This window comes from Nomascus leucogenys, chromosome 10 (genome assembly GCF_006542625.1).
Source record: "Nomascus leucogenys isolate Asia chromosome 10, Asia_NLE_v1, whole genome shotgun sequence".
NCBI classification, from domain to species: Eukaryota; Metazoa; Chordata; class Mammalia; order Primates; family Hylobatidae; genus Nomascus; species Nomascus leucogenys.
Window position 1 is genome coordinate 74,678,813 of NC_044390.1, and position 25,118 is coordinate 74,703,930.

Genomic DNA, 25,118 nt, shown 5'->3' on the forward strand with positions numbered 1-25,118 from the left:
CACACAGGGAAGTAAACCTTTGGTTGCTCACACTCAAATGCTGGAGATAGACAACACATTAACAGATAATATATAATATAGTATAACACAGTGGTAGGTGCTATAAAGAAGAAATAAAACAGAGTGAGGGGATAGGAGAGCGATGCAGGGTGTTATTTTTTAGTAAAGTAGTCGGAAAGGTTTCTCTGATGGCTGGGCACAGTGGCTCACGCCTGTGAAAAAAATCCCAGCACTTTGGGAAGCTGATGAGGGTGGATCACTAGAGCTCAGGAGTTTGAGGCCAGCCTGGCCAACATGGCAAAACCCCCTCTCTACAAAAAAATACAAAAATTAGCTAGACATGGTGGTGTGCACCTGTAGTCCCAGCTACTTGAGAGGCTGACGTGGGAGGATGGCTTGAGCCTGGGAGGTGGAGGTTGCAGTAAACCGACGTCAGGCCACTGCACGCCAGCCTGGGCAATAGAGCCAAATACTGTCTCCAAAAAAAAAGAAAAAGAAAAGTCTCTCTGAGGAGGTGACATTTCAGCAAAGAGCCCTGAGTAAGAGAGCAGGCTGTGCATCTACCCAAGAAAAGAGAGTTCAGGAAGAGAACAGAGCAAATGCAAGGGTCCTGGGATGAAAATGTGTTTACTATGCCCAAGAAACCCCCAGGAGAGTCATTTTATCATCTTTGCCATCCCCACCTTCCTACACACTAGGTAGATTCTTCCCTAGGCCAGGCCCAAAAGAAATTGGCAGTCGCAAATTGCCTGAAACAACCAAATTCTACACAGCAACATGGGGAAAAGTGAAAAGCATTTTAAGACAACAAGTTAACCAACTCTCAGTTTCGTAACTGATAAGTACCACTTAGATATGGTGCATATGCAGCATAACAAACTACCTCCAAATTCAGTGGCTTAAAACATCAACCATTTTCTATTGCTCAGTACTCTGTAGGTCAGCTGGGTGGTTCTTTGATCTTGGCCAGGCTCACTTATGAGTCTGTGGTCAGTTGCTAATCTTGGCCGGACTCTCTTACATTTTTTGGGGGGTTTTTTTGTTTTGTTTTTTGTTTTTAATTTTTTTTATTATTATACTTTAGGTTTTAGGGTACATGTGCACAATGTGCAGGTTTGTTACATATGTATCCATGTGCCATGTTGTTTTGCTGCACCCATTAACTCATCATTTAGCATTAGGTATATCTCCTAATGCTGTCCCTCCCCCCGCCCCCCACCCCACAACAGTCCCCGGAGTGTGATGTTCCCCTTCCTGTATCCATGTGTTCTCATTGTTCAATTCCCACCTATGAGTGAGAACATGCGGTGTTTGGTTTTTTGTCCTTGCGATAGTTTACTGAGAATGATGTTTAGGAGTTGGCTGACTGTCCATTGGTCTAGGAGAGCCTTGGCTCTTCTCCAGGTGTCCTTTTTATCCTCCAGAATGCTAGCCAGGCTTCTTCTCTTGGTGGCGGCAGGGTTCTAAGAGAAAAGAAGCAGGCAAGACCTTTTGAAGCCTACACTTGGAACTGGCACCCTAACATTCCCATCACATTCTGGTGGCCAAAGCAAGTCACAGGCTGGCCAAGATTTAACGGATGGGCAAATAGACCCTTGATGGAAGGAACTTCAAAATTATCTTGCATGCATATAGACAGGGGTGAAAAATGGAGACCATTTTTGCAGTCAGTCTACCCAAACAGATAGGGAATCAGAGACTGGAAAGCATAACACTGCTTAATTCTGGAGCAAGCAACTATGACTTCTGGCCCCCAGGTTTTAGTGGGGAGTCTAGAATGTTTTACCTATTCTGACGGAAGCCCCATCAACAAAGCTTTGTTAAACTGTGGTCAGCCTAGGGGTTTTAAGGATGTCCATTAAGTTCAAGAGGACTTTGAGGCTCTGAAGACCAGTAATTACCCTGGGTCAAGCCCAGAGGTTTTCACTTAATAACTACTGGTAAAGAAAAGCTAACTCCATACTTGATAAATCTACATAGTTCTGTTCACCCACCAGCCATGACCCCCTAAATCCCCCCAAAAGTGTCTGCAAAATATATGGAAACCCCAGGAAGCAAAAGAACCAGAGCTAATGAGTTATTTCACTGTTTGTGCTTAATTTGTTGTTTCCAACAGATTTTGAGGCAACTTATAAAAACATGTACAACATTGTATCATAGACAACAAAAGGCAAAAATGTTAAAAATGCATTTCCTTATTTACGCATGGGCTGCGAATTTGGCTGTGAGCTTCCTAGTAGGAACTGAAAGTAGGAAACACATCTATGCTATGTATCTGTAGACTTTGTCTTTTGTCCCATGGGGGCAAATTGTAAACGTTTTCCATTTGAGATTAATGGTATTTCAGCACCCGTGAAGTTTGTATACTTGCCTATCAGTTCCTGGGTAATAATGCCAGGGAAAACGTCTCACATATGGTTATACTGTGAGCTCCAGAAGGGCAGGGATCCAGCTGTCTGTGTACGACCATGTTCCCTAGTTGTGCCTGGCAGAAAGTAGGGACTGAGTAACCAAGAAGCAGTATGCTGAGTGGCTAAGAGATTGAGCTCTGGAATCAGACTTGGTATTTGATTCCTAGCCCCATTTTTAGGATCTACGTGACCTTAGGCAAATTACTGAACATCTCTAAGTTTTATTGCATTCCCTATAAAGTAGAGATAATAATGGCAAATATTTTATAACACTTCCTCTATGCCAGGTATTTTCCAAATGTTTTGTACATATTAACTTTTTTAATCTTCCTCCAACCCTGTGAGGTAGGCACTATTAATATTACCATTTTACAGATAGGAAAACCAAGGCACAGAATGATTATAATTACTTGCCTAAAGCTACACAAGTAGTAAGTAAAGCAATCAGGGTTCAAACCCAGGCAATGTCAACCCAGAGCCTTTGCTCTTAAGTTACCTTATACTGTCTCCTCATAAATGTTGGATTTCCTACCATATAGTGTGGCTGAGAGGATTAAAATAAATCTGAATTTAAACATGTAAAATGCTAAGCAGAGTGCCTGGCCCATAGTTTGTACTCCGTAAAAGTTGGCTGTTCTCCTCCTTCTCCTCCTTCATCACCACCACCATTATCATCATTGAAGGTTGGATGGATCAATGCTGATGGTTCTCTTACTTGGTTTTCTCTTCGTACATAAGTAGCATCTGATATGGTTTGGCTCTGTGTCCCCACCCCCTCACCTTGAATTGTAATCCCCATAATCCTCACATGTCAAGGGCGGGAGCAGGTGGAGGTAATTGGATCATGGGGGCAGTTTCCCCCATGCTGTTCTCCTGAAAGTGAGTGAGTCCTCACGAGATCGGATGGTTTTGTAAATGCCTGGCATTTCCCCTGCTTGCACTCACTCCGTCCTGCCGCCCTGTGAAGGTGCCTGCTTCTCCTTTGCCTTCTGCCATGATTGTAAGTTTCCTGAGGCCTCCCCAGCAATGCGGAACTGTGAGACAATTAAACCTCTTTCCTTTCTAAATTACCCAGTCTCGGGTATTTCTTCATAGCAGTGTGAGAATGGACTAATATAGCATCCCTGTCCCCTGCGTTCAATAAAAAAACCTAGACACAGAGAAAAACCCGGAGGAGAGTGAAAGGATGTCAGGGCATTATATTTGCCAAGGGGCCATCCTATACATCTAGAAAAGTAGGCACATTGGGAGGCAGCAATGCACCCTGATGGCCTCTATCAGAGACACAGTGCCAGATATGGTTGGCCCAGGGTTCTGCCCAGAGCAGCAGCTTTCATATTTTTTGTTCAAAATGACCTTACCAAATGGTTGTCTATCTCCAGTTGCACAAGATTTTGGAAAGATTATCTGCAAGGCCATTTGAATCCAGACATTAAATAAACAGGACTGCACATCTGTGGGAACAGGGTATTTATCAGGCACTTTCTATAGGCCAGAGGCTTTAAGTATATTATCTTGTTTAATCCCTGCAATAAACCTATGAAGTAGATAGTTTAACCCCTCTTCGCTGATGCAGAAGCTGGCTGGAGAGCAGGAAGTTCTTTGTCCCATTTGCACAGAGGGCAGCTGCAGGACGGTATCAAGCTCTGGCAGTGCCGGCATCTTGTCCCCCTTGCTGTACCCCACCTTGCCGCCAGGCCAGTCCCAGAGCAGAGAAACCTTGAATAAATGGGAATGTGGACAATCAAAGGCATTCGTTTGCCCTTTTTTAGGACCCATAAACCCTTTGGAGAATTTGAATGAACTCCCCCCTTAGACAAATGCACAACACACTCAAATTAACAAAATTTTAGGGAGACCGTGACCCCTCCAGCCCACTGTGGATCCTGGCTTGTGTTCACTTGCTCTCCAAGGAAATTATTTACTTTAGGTCCACTCAAACTCATATTTGAACCTCAGTTCCCTCTGTATCTAAACTCAGGTCTTCATCACCAGGCCATGGCTGCCCTTGACCCTAATAGTGGAAATTGACGAGTAGTCCAAAACTCAGGCCTGCACCTGACACCAAAACATGATGCTAGGACCTTCTCCCTGACCAAGCAGATTTTTACATGAAAAATAAATAAATAACTTCGGTTTACCTGTATACCCCATACAGAGTCTCCAATGAGGAAAAAGAAAATTAAACCCTGGTATATAATCTTTGTGTAATATATCAATTATAGATTTCCCTAATCTCTATAATCTGACTCTCAAAGTTTCTTTGAATAATTATATTTCCATATTTAAATTTCATAATCCTCTAAAAGAAGGAGAAATAATTCCAAGGGAAATTGTTGATTCTTTTGATAAAGACAAAGTAGTCGAAAGCTGGGTTAGTGCACATTAACTGACTTTCCTCTCAGTTAACATATGTTAAGAACCTACTGTTTGCTTAGCACATGCAAAATATTTTGATACACATGATCTCATTTCACTCTCATACCTCACTCCCATCCCCAGAAGTCCGATGAGGAAAACAAGGTCATTACTATCACCCCATTTCACAGAAGAGGAAACTGAGGTCCAGAGAGATTCTGTGACCTGCCGAAAGTCAAACACAGTGAGAAGTGGCAGAGCTAAGACTGAAGCTCTGGGTTCCAGTCTCCAAGTCCCATTTGCTCAGGCCTCCAAGTCCCAATTGCTCAATAGGTGAGGCATCATTTTAAAACAAAGATCTGGGTTGTTGACTTGCTGCAAATAATGCAAATACCAAGAAAGCAATCCCGTTGAGAACATGGGAGTCATCTGTACTATTAATTAGACAAGCTTCTCCCCAACATTCAGGGCCCAGGTCTCAAGTCTCCTTTGCTGTGTAGTCCCCTCTGATCATCATCCCTTTTCCCTAACTAGAGGGTCTCATTACCCTGAAAATTGGGTCACATGTTGGAGTGGGTCATGATTATCTGGCACTTTTTGCAGTGAACTCTTTAAGGGGTAGTAAGTTCCTGAATTAGCCAGAGATACCAGGAGCATCAGATGAGGAATTGGCCCAAGATTCATTGCTGTGGCAACAGCTACTTGACTTAGCCTCTGACTTAATATCTTGGCAGGTGGGCAAACCAGAGGAAGTAAGGATGACTCAGCCTGGGCTGAACAGGAGAATGACATGGCTGTCAAGGGAGAGGCAGGAGGCTGGGCTTGGATGGTGAGCATTTCTGGGAAGTTCTTGTCTTCCCTGAAAGCTGAGGGTTCCTGAAGTACAGCACTAGGTAGTGCCCAGGAAATGGTGAATCTGTGTCACAGCCCACAGTGTTTTCAGACTGCCCATGTAGACCCATTAGTGGATCATGATGTCACTTTTGTTGCTGCAGTCAGCATTTTTTATTACTAAGATGGAAGAGAAGTGAAAAGGAAAACAAATGAGAGTGCCTCACATGTAGTAAGGGTCACTGTTATTTTCCATTAATATTTTAATGGAAATTATGAAGAGTGTGTGTGTGCATGTGCGTGTGTGTGCGCACACACCAGGCTGTGATATAAAATATATTCTTACTCTGAGTCACAGTCAAAAATATTTGAAAAAAACAAGATTAGATTAGAGTCTTAGAAAAAAATCCCTTGACTAATTTCCTGATTATAGAAACATTAAAATCTAATGGTCATCTGTATCATTCATCCATTATTCATTTTTTTTAATTTTTTTGGAGACAGAGTCTCACTCTGTCACCCAGGCTGGAGTGCAGTGGCATGATCTCAGCTCACTGCAACCTCCACCTCCCGAGTTCAAGTGATTCTCCTGCCTCAGCCTCCTGAGTAGCTGGGATTACAGGCATTCGCCACCACAGCCAGCTAATTTTTTGTATTTTTAGTAGAGATGGGGTTTCACCATGTTAATCAGGCTGGTCTTGAACTCCTGACCTCAGATGATCCACCCACCTTAGCCTCCCAAAGTGCTGGGATTACAGGCGTCAGACACCACACCCAGCCCCGTTATTCATTATTCATCATTTATTTATCCAAAAAGTCATCTACTAGAGTTCCCTACCCCGTTGTCTCACCCTCTGTTAGATGTGAAGGTAAAACACTTAGGAGAAAGTGAGTAGCTCAGTGTGTCTGGAGCCACCAATCAGGCAGTGGGGACAAGAGCAGGAGTGTGAAAGGCCCACCTTACCAAGGTGCCCATCTTCAAAGGAGGAGCCTTTGCTGAGGCTGTGTGGTTCAGGCAGGGTGAGGAGTGGATTTTAACTTCTGGCCTTGGCATTCTGTCTTCCCTCACCTGCTAGTTGGTTTAAATTATTTAGCACTTGTCTATTGACACTATTTTATTTCCAGATTATTTTGTCCATGCCAGTGTCATCTCTTCAGTTTTAAATGACTTGAATATGTCCTCTTCTTTTGCATCTCCAAAATGCTGAGCAGGTGTTGCCTAGGTTTTCTTCTAGGGTTTTTATGGTTTTAGGTCTAACATTTAAGTCTTTAATCCATCTTGAATTAATTTTTGTATGAGGTGTAAGGAAGGGATCCAGTTTCAACTTTCTACATATAGCTAGCCAGTTTTCCCAGCACCATTTGTTAAATAGGGAACCCTTCCTCCATTTCTTTTTTTGGTCAGGTTTGTCAAAGATCAGATGGTTGTAGATGGGTGGTATTATTTCTGAGGGCTCTGTTCTGTACCATTAGTCTATATCTCTGTTTTTGTACCAGTACCATGCTGTTTTGGTTACTGTAGCCTTGTAGTATAGTTTGAAGTCAGGTAGCGTGATGCCTCCAGCTTTGTTCTTTTGGCTTAGGATTGACTTGGCAATGCAGGCTCTTTTTTATTTCCATATGAAATTCAAAGTAGTTTTTTCCAATTCTGTGAAGAAAGTCATTAGTAGCTTGATGGGGATGGCATTGAATCTATAAATTACCTTGGGCAGTATGGCCATTTTCACGATATTGGTTCTTCATATCCATGAGCATGGAATGTTCTTCCATTTGTTTGTATCCTCTTTTATTTCATTGAGCAATGGTTTGTAGTTCTCCTTGAAGAGGTCCTTCACATTCCTTGTAAGTTGGATTCCTAGGTATTTTATTCTCTTTGAAGCAATTGTGAATGGGAGTTCACTCATGATTTGGCTCTCTGTTTGTCTGTTATTGGTGTTATTGGTGTTTAGGCATCAGCAAGGACTTCATGTCTAAAACACCAAAAGCAATGGCAACAAAAGCCAAAATTGACAAGTGGGGTCTAATTAAACTAAAGAGCGTCTGCAGAGCAAAAGAAACTACCATCAGAGTGAACAGGCAACCTACAGAATGGGGGAACATTTTTGCAATCTACTCATCTGACAAAGGGCTAATAGCCAGAATCTACAAAGAACTCAAACAAATTTACAAGAAAAAAACAAACAACCCCATCAACAAGTGGGCGAAGGATATGAACAGACACTTCTCAAAAGAAGACATTTATGCAGCCAACAGACACATGAAAAAATGCTCATCAGCACTGGCCATCAGAGAAATGCAAATCAAAACCACAGTGAGATACCGTCTCACACCGGTTAGAATGGCAATCATTAAAAAGTCAGGAAACAACAGGTGCTGGAGAGGATGTGGAGAAATAGGAACACTTTTACACTGTTGGTGGGACTGTAAACTAGTTCAACCATTGTGGAAGACAGTGTGGCGATTCCTCAGGGATCTAGAACTAGAAATACAATTTGACCCAGCCATCCCATTACTGGGTATATACCCAAAGGATTATAAGTCATGTTGCTATAAAGACACATGCACACATATGTTTATTGCGGCACTATTCACAATAGCAAAGACTTGGAACCAACCCAAATGTCCATCAATGATAGATTGGATTAAGAAAATGTGGCACATATATACACTGTGGAATACTGTGCAGCCATAAAAAATGATGAGTTCATGTCCTTTGTAGGGACATGGATGAAGCTGGAAACCATCATTCTCAGCAAACTATTGCAAGGACAGAAAACCAAACACCGCATGTTCTCACTCACAGGTGGGAATTGAACAATGAGAACACATGGACACAGGAAGGGAAACATCACACACTGGGGCCTGTTGTGGGGTGGGGGGGAGGGTGGAGGGATAGCATTTGGAGATATACCTAATGTAAATGACGAGCTACTGGGTGCAGCACACCAACATGGCACATGTATACATATGTAACAAACCTGCACGTTGTGCACACGTACCCTAGAACTTAAAGTATAATCATAAAAATAAAATATAAACAAATGTCGAACAGGGTTGGAAACACAGCAGGTGTTCAATAAGTGTTTCCACTGTATTGAAAAATACTTGTTCTTCAGGTCTCTGATAAGACATCCCTTCATTCCTAACCTTCTCCTACCATAGAGCATTTAACAAATGGTTTTGTGGCTATGTGTGTAACAACGTGTCTCCTTCACTTACACTGGGAGCTCACTGAGCATGGGATTATGTGTGTTCTCTCCATCACTATATCCTCAACCCCAAACACAGCACAATGTCTGCCTTGTTCCTTGTATCCTCAGTAGGATACTTGGTAGGTGTATCTGTTGGTTTTCACCACAATAATGGTGAGTAACTAACATCCCCACTATCTCAGTGGCATACCAAATAAGCATATGTCTTTATGGGCAGCTGGGGCAGCTCTAAGCTGCAGGCCGGTTCTGGATCTGCTCTGTGTGTCTCTCATGCCAGGCTAGCCAGGGCATGTTTTTCCTTTCTTTTCCCGACTTCAGATCTCCAGTTTTGCAGACAGCGCATGTTCTTCGTTTTGCTTTTCTTTCTTTTTTTTTTTCTTTTTTTTTTCTTTTGACAGTCTTGCTCTGTTGCCTAGGCTGGAGTGTGGTGGCACAATCTCGGCTCATCACAGACTCTGCCTCTCAGGTTCAAGCGATTCTCCTGCGTCGGCCTCCCCAGTAGCTGGGACTATAGGTGCATGCCACCCACACCCAGCTAATTTTTATATTTTTAGTAGAGACAGGGTTTTGCCATGTTGGCCAGGCTGGTCTCGAACTCCTGACCTCAGGTGATCTGCCTTCCTTGGCCTCCCAAATTGCTGGGATTATGGGTGCAAGCCACCATGCCAGGCCTAGGGCATGTTTTTCTTATGACCAAGGCAGAAGCGCAAGAGAGCAAGTTCAATTTTACAAGTATTCTTCAGGCTTTTGACTCCATCGTATTTGTTAACATAGCTTTGACCAAAGTAAATCAAGTAGTCAAGCCCAAAGTCAAGAAGAAAGGAAAAGCACTCAACTTAGGGAGGTTGGGGTGGCAAAGGAAAGAGTGAATATTTCCAAATCATCTACCCAAGTAAGTTCCCAGCTCCTCACTGAATGTTTATGGAATGGAAAGGAAGGAAAGAGGATAATTGGATTCCAGGGATTTCCCGTGGGTATTCACCATGCAAGTTACAAAAGCCTATGGGGACTCTTCTACCTCCTGAAATATAGCTCTACAGAGAAAGCCAGAAGCCTTGTCAAACGGGTAACAGCCCGACCATCCAGAGCTAGATTGTTGAGCAAACAAAGTGAGCCCTCAGAAGCAATTTTCGGCAGAGACTATTCCCCCAGGGCACTGAGGGACCACAGCTGCCTTTGTGGGGAGAACAAAGGGAGTGACCTGACCACCAGAGTCACAAGAAGTCGCATCTAGGAGTGGATAGCAACCCTTCCAGGCCCGAGGAGAGGATTCTGTTTTGTGTCCTTTGGAAATGTGTGTGTACAGACGAATGCCCACATGCTTGTTAAAATCAGTAGTCAGGACTTTGAAGAGACATTTGTAAATAGCTGGGCATCCATTTCTAAAAGGAGTCCGGAGCGTTGGTTCCTACGTTGGCTTTCTTTGCAGTACCAGCTCTGGCGTGGTTTGAGGTTGTGCAAGATGTTGCACCCCTCCCTCGGTTAACTGAAAAATAACAATCTGTTTTCCTTTCATTCTCTCTCTCCCTTCTGACTGCAGGGGTGCTGTGCCTACCAGACAGCCTGAATCTTCACAGAGACCCACAGCGGTCAAACAAGCCAGGAGAACTCCCCATGTTCAGCCAGTCGGAGCTGAGGACCATCGAGCAGTCTTTGTTGGCCACGCGCGTAGGCAGCATCGCTGAATTGAGTAAGTAGATGTTGGTTCTCCAGCTCTCATGCCTCAAGACATATCCTGTCTGTGCCCGAAGTGACACGATGTCCTCATGCAAACCCCTCAGGGCACTACTTTGTAATCAGCGGGGTGACACCTTTTATTGAGTGCCTGCTGTGTACACTAAACAATGCCAGTGGCGTGGGGAAGGTAAGAGCTCTGAAGCCGGTACATTTCCTGGTTCCGCCATAAATGCAGGTCAGGTTCCTAAGCTTTTCTGAACCTCAGTTTCCTTTTCTATAAACTAGAGAAAATACCAATGCCTACCCAGAGTGTAGTTCTGGTGATTCAATGAGCTCACATCCATAAAGGTGTCAACCTAAATAACAAACAGAGAAGGAGATTCTCTAAAACAAACTCATGTTTATCTGGGAATAGGCCTTGCAATGAGAATGTGCATACCAAAGTATATTCTCAGAGAAATACTAAGTGTGTATTCAGGGGGCTAAAGCAGGACAATGGTCTTTAATGGAAAAGTGAGGAGGAGGATTACAAAATTATTTTTGAGATAATTATCGTTGGCTATAAGGATCAATAAATAACAAGGGTGGCACCAGTCCGAGGTTGGACTGGCAGTTGCTGGTCACATGTCTTCATATAAGTTGTGTGGTGTGTGTGTGTGTGTGTGTGTGTGTGTGTGTGTATGAGGTTACCATGGCCTTCATGCAAGGCTGTGATTTTTGCAGAGGTTTTCTGTGATAGTTCTTGTTATCAGGCATTTGTGCATGGAAATCTTCCCTTCATGGCCTTCCCTGACTCTCTTCATCAGGGATTTTAACACAAATGATTCCATTTTAATTCTGACAGCTTTCACAAGAGTGTTTGCCAAGGTGCCTGGCACATGGTAAATACTCTATAAATGGCTGGCCACTGTTGATTTCCACAATGAGATCCACTTAAAGCATATATCAGATCACATCTCTCCTCTGTTCAGAGTCCTCCACTGGCTCTGGTTCAGTGGTTCCCCATCTGACCCACAGGAAAAGCCAAAGCCCCAGAATTACTTCCAGGTCCCCCCACCCCCTACCCTCCCCAGACATCCTCCTCCACCCCCCTCTGTCCCCTGCCTGTTCCTTGAGTACAGCAGGCTTACCACAGGACCTTTGCACTTACTCTTCCCTCTGCCTGAACTGCTCTTCCTCCAGGTATCCCCATGGCTCACTCCCTCACTACCTTCCCATTTCACCCAAATGTTACCTTCTCAATGAAGCTTTCCATGACCATTGTATTTAAAATCATAATACTCTGAGGACCCTTGTCTTAGTCAACTTGGGCCACTATAGTGAAATACCATAGACAACTTGGCTTAAAACACAGACATTTATTCCTCATGGTTCTGGGGGCTGGGAAGTCCAAGATCAAGGTGGCAGACAATTCAGTTCCTGGTGAGGTCTCTCTTCCTGGCTTGCAGATGGGTACCTTCTCCCTGTGTTCTCGCAGGGTGGTGAGGTGGGGGAAGGTATTCCTCTTCTTATAAGACCTCTAACCCCATCATGATGATCTGCCCTCATGGACTCATCTAACCCTAATAATTTGCCAAAGGCCCTATCTCCAAATACTATCACATTGGGGGGCAGGGCTTCAACATATGGATTTGGGGTGACAGACATTCAGACTATGGCGACTCTTCTCCCCTTCATTGCTTTACTTTTGTCCCCAGAAGTTATCATCCTAAGATATACTCTGTATTTTTGTTTTTTAATAATAGGTTTATTGAGATATAGTTCGTATACAATTTACCTTTGTAGAGCATACAATTCAGCAGTTTTTAGCATATTTACCAGGGTATGCAACCATGACCATAATCAATTTTAGAACATTTTTATTACGGCAACAAGAAACCCAGTACCCATCAGCAACTACTCCCCTCCCCTCCCACCCACACTCTATATTTAATTTTTTAATTGTCTCTCTCTTTGTCTCCCTACTATATAGAATATAGTAGAAACATTTTATTTGCTCACTGATGTAACCCCAGCACCAGGAATACTGCTTGGCATATAGTAGGCCCTCAGGAAACATAAAGCAAGGAAGAGAAAGAGAGAGGGATTGGGAAATGGGAAAAGGAGGGAAGGAGGGAAGGAAGGAAGGAAGGAAGGAAGGAAGGAAGGAAGGAAGGAAGGAAGGAAGGAAAGAAAGAAGGGAGGAAGGGAGGGAGGGGAAGGGAAGGGAAGGGAAGGGAAGGGAAGGAGGGAAAAGAGGCAAAAAGATGCAAAGAAGGAAGAGATAATCAAGGTTGGGGTGTCCCAAGTTTAAGTAATAATTTACCATGCTTATATACCCCCTAATTCAGGGCTGTGCTCTGTGAGTCTGACCAACCAGAGGAAAGCAATCCTGTGTTTACTTATGATCCAATTGATTATCAAACAATTTAGCTGAATATTAGTTACTGATGGAATTGAAGCATTGATCACAGAAATGCTAGATTGTGTTAAAATGGGAGTTGGTATTGAAATTCCAGCAAATCCTGAACTATGAAAGAATTTAAGACCCAAAATACAACTTCCACTTCTTCCCAGAGGAATTCCCTGTACACCCAGATAGGGACCCTCCATTAAGCTTACGGCCTGCACCTCTGGAAAGGGAGTCAGTAGCTGATCCAAGCCATAGGGGGCGCTTATGGCCACTAGAGAGCTACTTTCCTGGCATCTGAATTTGGAAGTTGCGCTTCCATTCCCTTCAAACCTCTGATGTCACAAAATGCCTCCTGTCCCAGGGCCTCCTGACTACTGGTCAGTCCTGGGATTCTTCTGAAACTTTTGGGAGCTACAACACCTTTGGCAATCTGGTGAAACCTGTGGACCCTGTCTTAGAATAATATTTTTAAATGCATAATGTGCAAATGATTACAAAGAAAACTGATTACATTAAATTTCAATTATCATAATATTTTTAATCTCAATTGTGGCATAGTAGTTCTCTGGGGTTTTTTTCTTTTTTAATTAGCACATGATATAACAAGATCTAGCAGCAGGTCAGATGACCCCATGATTTGGGTATAATATGTGTGAATGCTATTTTGAGATGTCTGTGACAAGTGGAATGGGGTAAGGAAATACCTGCATTTTAATACGTACTCAGGGCATTGAGAGGCAGAAGGTCCAAGTGGCACTCTTGGAGAGACATTTCTGTAAGAACTGCCACACATATGGGACTTCAGTGTTTTCCAGGACATGCTTATGACCCTAGAAATGTAGGATCTGGCTACCGAGTTGGGACATAACTTTGTGGGACAACCCCAGAAGAGGCCCTCACACCATGTGGCCCAAACACACTGTCCCTATGGTCTCAAAGCTTTGTCCTGGGATGTCTCAAAGTCCTCCCCTGGCCTCCAGTACCTGGACTGGGGCCCTGCGTAATTCTGGCGCTCTCTTTGAAGAAAGGATTTGCTAAACAAATCTGCTCTTCACCTTAGAGGCAGCCTGCAGGAGCTGCTTGCTGCATAAATTGTTTTTAAGGATAATTTGCTCTGTAAATTAAATGCTGTCCGCACTGAATGTTGACTTTTGCATGTGAGTTGCTGGCACACAAATGGGTGTTGCTAATTGCAAATGGGTTTTGTACATTCATTAAGTCAGCCCCATAGAATGTGTGCACAAGGAAGCACTTTGATAAGTCACGTCGGCGGCTGAAAGGAATAAAATTGCCTTTTTTCTGATCTGACTGTAATTTAGACTGGCTTGCTCTGTGGTCTGAATCAATACAGCCTTGCTCTCTGTGTACACACAGAGCTGTTCTTCATATTCAAAGGTTGCTCTGCCAATGTGGAAACCACTGTTTTTCCAGCAAAGGTGAGATGGAGAGTTTGTTCTTAGTCATTGCTGCTCTTGTTGAAACAGGGACATGTCTGGCCAGGGTCAAGAGTGGAGCCCTATTTTAGTAGCTAATAACAATAATAACGGCAGCAGCTGAGGTTTAATGAACCAGGGAACAATGATAAGTGTTTATAGGAGTTACTTCCAATATGTTATTATTGTCCACAACTTATCCAAGATCAACCACACCTGTGAATTGAATGGCTCAAAATTGAATCCAAGCTTCTCAAGGCAAAGCTTTTATACTTAACCACTAAACTACACTCCCTCCAGGGAAGTCCAGAAGATATTTCCACTCAGACTTGAGATTCCCCACCTCTGTACCATCAGGGTGTCAGTTGGGTCTGCATTCCCTGCAAATTGCTCTGAAGATTTGCAATTTGCTCTGTAGGGTGCACTGTGGATGCTCTCCTGTAAACTAAACTGGAGGTGTGAACTTCACAAAGGTTACCAATACCTCCCCATATACAGCAAGCACTGCGTGATGACATTCCAGTCAATGACAGACTACATATATGATGGTGTTCCCATACGATCATAATACTGGCCAGGTGCAGTGACTCGCACCTGTAATCCCAGCACTTTGGGAGGCTGATGCGAGCAGATTGCTTGAGCCCAGGAGTTTGAGACCATCTTGGGCAACATAGTGAGACTTTGTCTCTACAAAAAATAAAATAAAATTAGCCAGGTGTGGTGGCATGCACCTGTAGTCCCAGCTACTCGGAAGGCTGAAGTGGGAGGATCGCCTGAGCACTGGAGGTCAAGACTGCAGTGAGTCATGATCACACCTCTGCACTCCAGCCTGGGCGACAGAGCAAGATCCTGTCCAAAATAAAAAGAAAGAAAGAAAGAAAGAAGGAAGGAAGGAAGGAAGGAAGGAAGGAAGGAAGGAAGGAAGGAAGGAAGGAAGGAAGGAAAGAAAGGAGGGAGGGAGGGAGGGAGGGAGGGAGGAAGGAAGGGGAAGAAAGAGAAAAAATATCACTGCATTTTTTACTGTACCTTTTTTATGTTTAGGTATGTTTAGATACACAAGTACTTCCTATTGTGTTACGATTGCCCACAATATTAGGACAGACACATACTGTACAGGTTTGTAGGCTGAGAGCGATAGGCTATACCCTACAGCCTAGGTGTGCAGTAGGCTGTACCCCTAGGTTTGTGTAATGCAGTCTATGATGTTCATCCAACAATGAAATCGTCTAAGGACATATTTCTCAGAACCCATCCCTGTTGTGAATCAATGCTGGGCTGTATCTAGACAGAGGACCACCTCTGCAGACTGGGACTCCTCCTGGTAACCCTTGCTTGTTTCCTCGGGACCTCATATTAAAATCTAGAACTGTCTTGATCACCTGGAATGTCCAACGCACTTATCTTTGTCCAGCCTGTTACGGCTTGAGGTAAAAACACATCCACTATTTCTGGAGCACCTACTATGTACCAGCTGCTTTGAATACCTTTAAGGTATTATTATTCCCATTTCACAGATAAGCAAACTGAGGCTTAGGAAGGATAAATGTCTTGCCCAAGGCCACTCAGCTAGTAAGTGACAGTCATAATTAAAATCATTTTTTTCTTTTTCCCTCTGCTGTGCTGTGTGCAAATCAGCTTTGTATTGTGAGCACCTAACACATCACCCACAACTCAGGAAATTTCCCTTGAATGTCAGATGAATAAATGAATGACCTAAAGTGAACTTGTCTGAAACAAAAACTGAAGAAAATGCTGCAAGTGAGTGGGACTCTTAATGAAACCCAGTCAGATAATAAATTTTCTATTGAGCTGAATTTTGAACTCAGGGACATAGAGCTGAACCTATGCAGGTTCTAAAATATTTGACTGGTAAGCTAAATCAAGAGGCACGAAAATTGCCAAACTGACACCAGCTCGCAATTCTTTGATCCTGAGCCTTAGGAAATTTGCCAGGCGATGGACATCACAGTTGACTTAGGGTTCGGTGGGCGGTCCAGGTCTTCTTCCCTGAACCAGTAAGCAGGGCTGGGGGAAGCAGGTCCACCCAATCCCCACAGGGCTATGGGGAATCAGAGGCCCTGGCTTCTTTCCCTTTAGGACCAATTTGCTTTTGGTCCCATCCAAGTCCATATTTGTGTCCTCTGAGACCTTGCCTTGGCTCTTCTGCCTGTCACCTCAACTTTGCCCCCAAGCTCCCAGTTAAACCCCCAGCTGACAGTCATTAATTATGGTGTTTGCTTTCTGTTGTTTAAAGAAAAAAAAATGAGGACTTCTTGGTAAAATGTCTCTTCCTGTTGTCTTTTCACACTAGACTGTGAACTTGCTGTCCCCAGGCAATTAGGCAATCAAAACAGGGCCATTAATTTACAACTGTATAAAAAGGTTTTCTGGGTTGTCTCTCCTCAGTGTCACAGAAGAAAATGCAAACCCACAAAAATAGCGCTTTTTGCTTGGACAAAGTTGTCTTTCCCCTTGTTTGAAATGTAAGTGGGCTCTTTTCTGAGAGTCCCCTGCCTCCAGCCCCTAGGGTATACCTGTAATCTTCTCATGTGGTGAAGTGGCCACTGGCCTACTGATATTTCTTGAATATTCCATTCATGCCCCTACCACAAGGCCTTTGCACCTGCTGCTCTTTGTGCCTGAAAAGCTCTTCCCCTAATATTCTCAACGCTCCCTCGCTTCATTCGAGCTTCTTCTAAAATGTCACCTCCTCAGAGATGCCCTCTATGACTGCCCCACCCACCTACCCCTCCCCACATCACTCCCTATTCCCTCTTCTGCCTTAATTTTCTTCTTGCACTTGTTACCACCTGACATGCTATATATTTGTTTATTTTCTGTCTCCCCCACCAAGACTGTAAATCCCATAAGAGTTGAAACTATTTCTTTGAGACGGAGTCTCACTGTTGTCTCCCAGGCTGGAGTGCAGTGGCGCAATCTCAGCTCACTGCAACCTCCACTTCCTGGGTTCAAGCAATCCTTGTGCCTCAGCCTCCCAAGTAGCTGGGACTACAGGCATACACCACCACGGCCAGCTAATTTTTGTATTTTTAGTAGAGACGGGGTTTCACCGTGTTGGCCAGGCTGATCTCGAACTCTTGAGCTCGAGCATTCTGCCCGCCTCGGCCTCCCAAAGTGCTGAGATTACAGGCGTGAGCCACGGCGCCTGGCCAAGACTTTTTTTTTCTTTTTTTTTTTTAACATCACTGCATCCCCAGTGCCTAAAACAATGTTCAGCACACAGTAGGACACAATAATATTTGCTGAATGAATTAATGAATGGCAAGCTTCCAGCTGAATCCAGAGGTCAGGCTTAGCTTGTTGCATCTCTTTTCCTTCATCTCTCCTTCTCCATAAAAATCTCTCATTACCATGTACCTAATGACCTGGATTATATGTGGTCTTTTTTCTTTTCTTGTTTCTTTCACTTTTTCTCAAGGAGAGGGGTTTCAATCAGATGAGTTAAACAGAAGTTTATAATACTGCGGAGTGACTTGGTTTCCTCATATGTGCTGTGTGACTTAGGGCAAGTGATTTGATCACTCTGATTTCCAGTTTTATAGTCTGTGAGAAAAGGGTGACAATACCTCCTCTTCCAGGGTTGTGGGAGGTTTGGGAAATATACTAGAGTAAGTGGTAGCTGGCCATGGATGGAAGGAAGAGTAGGAAGGCAGTGAAGGTGCTGTATCAGCATGGGTTTGGACAGAAGGAGCCCACCATTGGAATTTGTGACTCTTTATCCCAGGGTGGTCACACTTGGCATGCAGGAACAATGGTTTCTTGGGGGCTCCACAGATAATCCTGAGTCAGGTAGGTTAGAGTGGCATTTCCCCAAGGGTGGCACTGGAAATGATAATAGGTGATGCACAAAACCCCTTCTAATTTAAATTGCAATATATTTTTATGAGTACTAGGACAATATTAGTTTTCCATTTATGGCACTGATATGAAATTTTCTCTTAAAATGAATTTATATGTGTGAAATAATTAGCCAATTTAAAGAAAAATATTAAGTAAATAAATTGTATCAGCAGCACACAGATATGAGAGACATAATGATGGTGATTCCCAAATGGCTGATATTTGGGAAACATAGTTATTAGTGGATTGATTCTCAGGTAGGCTTCTAAAATCAAACTCCATCTATCCAAACTCAGTTCAGTTAGTGACTATTGGATTTGTTGTTTTGGGATCATGACACTGACAAGGGAAGCAGCAGATAGCACATATTATAGAGCAGGGTTTGAAAGGAAGCTAGTGACTTCAGGGATCCCTGTGCCAGCTCCATCTCCCATGGCCAGCCCTCCTCAGAGACATCTTTGGGACCTCTGACCTTGGGACTAGGCTGCTGCTGTTGCTACTGCTGCTGCTGATGGTGATGATGGTGGCAGTGATGGTGACGGTGATGGAGATGATGATGGAGGTGATGACGGTGGTCATAGTGATGATGATGGTGATGGTGATAATGATGATTATGGTGATGATGATGATGGAGATGATGATGGTGATGGTGATGATGATGATTATGGTGATAGTGATGATGATGGAGATGATGATGGTAGTGATGGTGATGGTGACAGAGATGATTTTGGTGATGATGATGGTGAAGTCTGAGATGATGGTGGTGATAATGATGGTGATGGTGATGATGATGATGTAGATGATGATGGTGATAGTGATATAATGGAGGTGGTGGTGATGGTGATGATCATGATGGAGATGATGATGGTGATGGCGATAATGACGGAGATGATGGTAGTGATGATGGTGATGGTGATGATGATGATGGAGATGATGATGATGATGTTGATAATGATGGAGATGATGACGGTGGTCATGTTGATGATGATGGTGATGGTGATGAAGATGGTGATGGTGATGATGATGAGGGAGATGATGGTGATGGCGATAATAATAGAGATGATGATGGTGGTGATGATGGTGATGGTGATAATGTGACAGTGATGGTGATGATGACAGAGATGATAATCATGATGATGTACGTGATGGTAATGATGATGGTGATGGGGATGGTGATGAAGATGAAGATGATGATGGTAGTGATACAAAGAATAATAGTACTGAATACTTATTAAGTGCTTACCGTATACCAGACTCTGTTCCAAGTGCTTTAAATGCATTATATGCATTTCTTCATTTAATACTATGAGGTAGGTACTATTATTGTCCTAATTTTGCAGATGAAATGAAGGTTAAATACTTCATATATATTATTTGTTTAATCCACACAACAAATTCATTAGGTCATAATCATTCTCACTTACAGAGACATTAAATAACTCACCTAAGGTCACTCATCTAGTTAGTAGCAGGTTGGAGGCTCTCAGTCTGAGTCTCCAGAGCATGTTCCTAACCACATGCCACACTGCCTCCCCTTCCCGGAACAGGACAATGGATGAGGCATGGTCTCTGCTTTTGAGACTCAGTAGGGAAAGTAGATGTGTGGATAATTAACTGTGAAATGCAACAGAATTAAACACGTAATGTGTTAGACTTTATAAGCAGGCTTTGGGGGTATATAGAGAAAAGAGGGACTTGATTCTGACCAGGGACATCCTGGAGGGCTTCATGGAAGAAGTAGCATTTGTTCATAGCCTTGAAGGTCTTCAATTGTTAGGAGAATGAAGAAAAGGGCAATCAAAGGTGGGAAAACAAGAACAGAAGAAGGGAACCTGGAAACGCATAGCAAGCTGAAAGGTGCTCTGAGGAGATGGTGAGATGGTTAGCTCAACCAAGGCAAAAGGTACCTGACCGTCAGGCTTCCCAGTGCCTTGGGGAAATGAATGAGTGGAGTAGGGGCTCAAAATGATTCTCTTCGCTTCTCGACTTCCTTTTGAATCTTCTTGTTTTGAGCTTTTTAATGGAAGTTTTTGAGAGAGACAGAGGGAAAGATAAGTGTCTTCCACCCTCAACCTAGATGGAAGGTGCAAGAAAGTAAATGCCACCTCAGTAAGCTTATTATTCTGGTAATACAAGTAGCACATGCCATAATTCAAAGTTCAGAAACTACAGAAAAATTGGACAGAATGTCATTGATAATCCCACTAGGGAGAAAAGTCCTTGGTCAACACTTTGGGTTTTTTTTTTCTCCCTGATATTTACTTAGTACATAGTTTTTAATAACATAATCCTGATTATACTGTATGCAATTTTGAATTTTGCTCTTTTCTACTTAACATTTTAATATGAGGATTTTTTTTTGGTATTGCAGTTCTATGTAATCATTTTTAATGGCTGCATAAGTTTATTATTTTATCATGTGGATGTACTAGAGTTTATTTAATCATGTTTTTTATTTTTAAACACTTGTTTGTCAAATTTTGGATCCCATAAGTAAGGTTTGGGTGCAAATCCTTGTGCATGAAGATTTTGCTGCATTTTGAATTCAAACATTGGGACAGATTCCCAGAAATGGAATTACTGAGTCAGGAGTTATGAATAGTTGTTAGTACCTTTGCTACATAGTGCTAAATTGCTTCAAGATGGACTGAGAGCTGGCCAAGGCTTCATTGGGCTGCCTTTGAAAGAGGGACTCCAATCATTTGGAATGAAGAGCACAGACCTTAGAGTCAGACAGACCTGGGTTGGAATCTTGTCTGCCTCTTATTAACCCTGTAACATTGGGCCTGTTTTCTTATCTGCAAAACATTGTTCCTTAACTTTGGCACTGTTGTCATTTTGGACTAAATTATTTGTTGTGAGAACTGTCCTGTGCATTGTAGCATGTTTAGCAGTATCTCTAACCTCTAGATGCCACTAGTAGACCCCTGGATGTGACAATCAAAATGTGTCCAGAAACTGCCAAATGTTCCCTGGAGGCAAATGCAACCCAGTGGAGGATTACTGCTGTGAAATTGAAATGATATTAATACATACCTTATAGAGCACTGTTAGGATTAAAAACAATGTATATTAAGTACTTTCATAGCACCTGATACAGCTTTTACTATTGTTATTAGTAATAGTGGTAATAATAGTTTCTCACTGCTGGATGCTACAGAAGGACTCTGGAGAGGACAGACTGGATTAGCTTGAAGGCCAGTCCCAACTCTAGGAGCCTCTGGTTCTTTGATTCTTTGGCCAATCATCCAGCATTGTCTCCGTTCCTCTCAATCCAGTGGTCAGAGAGTGGCCTGCTATTTAGAAATGGAACATCTGCAATGCTAGTTACAGGAAAACCCCTCAGCCCTCACAGGACCCAAGCCTAGCATAGGGAGACGCCTAGAGTCCAGGAAACTGCATTACTGCAGAGAGGGGATTCACTCTTGGATAGTCCCTCCCTGCTCCCCAGTCCTGCAAAACCAAGCTGCTGCGGCATAGCACCAGTTTGAGAGTAGTCATTACTAGACTACATCCTGCCCTGAGACCCAGTAGCCCCTGCATCTCCACACCCTTGGGACTCAGCTGACGTCTCCCACATCCACTCAGAAGTCTGCAGCATTGCAACACCAGCTGGACCCAGCAATGCAGCCACATCCTCAGCACCTTAGCCCAGTTCAGTGCCCTACACCATGGGGTCTTGCACATCAGGGAGTCTGCCTGCAGGGCATAGGAAGCCAAAGCACACACTCCCCGGTACCTGAGAGCTTCCTGCCCCAGGGCCACCAACAATAGCAAACTTGCCCCCTCCAGTGGTCCCACACATCACTCAGGGACCTAAAGACAAGACCACCAGCATCAGTACCCAAACACAGCACCCAAGAGCCTGAGGATCAGCTCACCCAGGGTCTGCCATCACCAGCACCCACGTGTGCCATGCAGGGGCCCCAGTACAGGCCCAACCAGGGCCCACTGCCACTGCTGTCCAGTGAACCTGCCACTTCAGTGATGGGACCACCATGCACCTTTGTGCACCATCCAGGAGCCCAAGGACTGGCCCATCCAGCATCCTTGTCCCCAGCAAAACCATACCACATCCATCACAAACAACTACAGTCTAAGCTAGTGAGGAACACTGCTGACGTTGACTACAGTGGAAGAAATCATACAAAGGCTACACTGCTGCGCCCACCCAGAATCAAAGCCAAAGAACCCTACCCAACTAACACTATAGACACATCTACAGCAAAAAGTCTTTCCTTGCAAAAGCTACTCCATAACATTAGAAAAAGCAACTGCATAGGAAACCTATTTAATAAAATAATAGCTGAAAACTTCAAAAGTCCTGTGAGTGATATAGGTGACATTCAGGTAAGGTAGCTCAAAGATCTCCAAATAGATTAAACCCCAAAAGGTCCCCTCTGGAGCACATTATAGTCAAACTGTCAAATGTCAAAGACACAGAAAAAATTTAAAACAGCAAGAGAAAAGCATCCAGCTACATAAAAGGGAATTCCCATCAAACTAGAAACAGATTTCTCAGCAGAAACCTTACAGGCCAGGAAAGAATGGGATGATATATTCAAAGTGCTGAAAGGAAAAAAAAAAATCCTGCCAGCCAAGAAGACTATATCCAGCAATGCTATCTTTTAAAAATGAAGGAGAAATAGTCTTCCCAGGACAACCAAAAACTGAGGGAATTTACCACCTCTATGCCTGCTGTACAAGAAATACTTAAGGGAGCCCTACATCTGAAAGTAAAAGGACAATATCTACCCTGATAAAAACACATGCATGTATAAAACTCGCTGATAGAGCAAATACACAAATGAGAAACAGAAAAGAATCAAGCATTATTACTACAGAAAACCACCAAACTGCAAAGCTAAAGAATAAGAGAGGAAGAAATATATACAATATAATATACAATATACAAAGCAATCAGAAAACAATTAACAAAATGACAGGAGTAAGTTTTCACCTATCAATAACAACCTTGAATGTAAATAGTTTAAATTCTCCAATTAAAAGGTATAGACTGGCTGAAAGAATAAAAAAGTAAGACCCAGCTAGGTGCTACCCACAGGAAACTCACTTCACCTGTAGAGACTCACATAGACTGAAAGTGAAGGAATGGAAAAAGATGTTCTACACAAACAGAAACCAAAAGCATACAACAGTAGCTATATTTATTTCAGACAAGAATAGACTTTAAGTCAAAAAGACATAAAAAGAGACAAAGAAGGTCATTATATAATGATAAAGGAATACTTTCAGCAAGAGAATATAAGTTTTAAATATATATGTACCCAACACCAGAGCACCCAGATATATAAAACAAACATTATTAGCTAAAGGGAGAGATTTACTGCAACACAATAATAGTAGGGGACTTCAACAGCCCCCTTTCAGTAATGGACAGATCATCCAGAAAGAAAAATCAACAAAGAAACATCAGAGTTAAACTGCACTTTAAGCCAAATGGATTTAACAGACATTATACAACATTTTACCCAACAGCCATAGAATACACATTTTTCTCAACAACACATGGAATATTCTCCAGTTTAGACCATATGTTAGGTCACAAAGCAAGTCTTGACAAATTTTTAAAAACTGAAATCATATCAAGTATCTTTTCAGACCACAAAGGAATAAAACTAGAAGTCAATAACGAGGAACTTTGGAAATACATGGACATTAAACAGCATGCTTCTAAATGACCAATGGGTCAATGAAGAAATTTAAAAGGAAATTAAAGAGCCAGCCACAGTGACATGCATCTGTAGCTCCAGCTACTCAGGAGGCTGAGGCAGGAGGATCACCAGAGCCAAGGGCTTTGAGGCTCTAGTGTTCTATGGTTACAACTGTGAGTAGCCACTTCATTCCAGCCTGGGCAGCATAGCAATACCCTGTCTCTTAAAAAAAAAAAACAACAAATATAAGAAACTCCTTGACACAAAGAAAAATGGAAACATAACATACCAAAATCTATAGTACACACAAAAGCAGTGCCAAGAGAAAGGTTTATAGCAATAAACACCTACATCAAAATAAGTAGAAAGATTTTTAATAAACTGCCTAACAATGCACCTTAAGGAACTAGAAAAGCAAGAAGAAAGCAAACCCAAAATTAGGGGAAGGAAAGAAATAATAAAGATCAGAGCAGAAATAAATGAAATAGAGACTAAAAAACAATACAAAGGATCAATGAAATAAAAAGTATTTTGAAAAGATAAACAAAATTGACAAACCTTCAGCTAGACTAAGAAATAAACAGAGAAGTACCAAATAAATAAAATCAGGGACAAAAAAGGAGGCATTACAACTGATACGACAGAAATACAAAGGATCATTAGAGACTATTATGAATAACTATACACCAACAGATTGGAAAGCGTAGAGGAAATAGATAAATTCCTGGACACCTACCACCTACCAAGATTGGACCATGAATAAATAGAAAATATGAACAACAATGACAAGCAATGAGATTGACTCGGTAATAAACATTCTCCTAACAAAGAAAAGCCCAGGACTGGACGGCTTTACTGCTGAATTCTACCAAACTTTTAAAGAAGAATTAACACCAATTTTTCTCGAACTATTCCAAAAAAATTTGAAGAGAAGGGAATTCTTCCTAACTCATTCTACAATGCCAATATTATCCTCATACTAAAACCAAACAAAATAACAACAAAAAAGAAAATTATAGATCAATATCCTCGGTGAACATAAATGCAAAAATCCCAACAAAATACTAGCAAAGCAAATTCAGCAGCACATCAGAAACATAATATTCATAATCTAGTTGGATTAATCCTAGAAATGCAAGGATGGTTCAGCTTATACAAATCAGTAAACACACACATCACATCAGCAGGGTAAAAGAACAAAAACCATGTGAGTATCTCAATAGAGGCAGAAAATGCATTTGACAAATTCAACATCCCTAAACTCTCAA

At 42.5% G+C, this 25,118-nt stretch overlaps 1 protein-coding gene across 2 annotated transcripts in view; it reads left to right on the forward strand.

Moving 5' to 3' along the window:
* BTBD11 (BTB domain containing 11) overlaps nucleotides 1–25,118 on the forward strand; it is a 351,128-nt gene that overhangs the window by 200,455 nt on the left and 125,555 nt on the right. For both annotated transcript variants that reach the window (XM_030821312.1, XM_030821313.1), the window contains exon 2: nucleotides 10,353–10,502. In XM_030821312.1, the coding sequence (XP_030677172.1) occupies nucleotides 10,353–10,502 (150 nt within the window). The remainder of the gene's footprint in view (nucleotides 1–10,352; nucleotides 10,503–25,118) is intronic.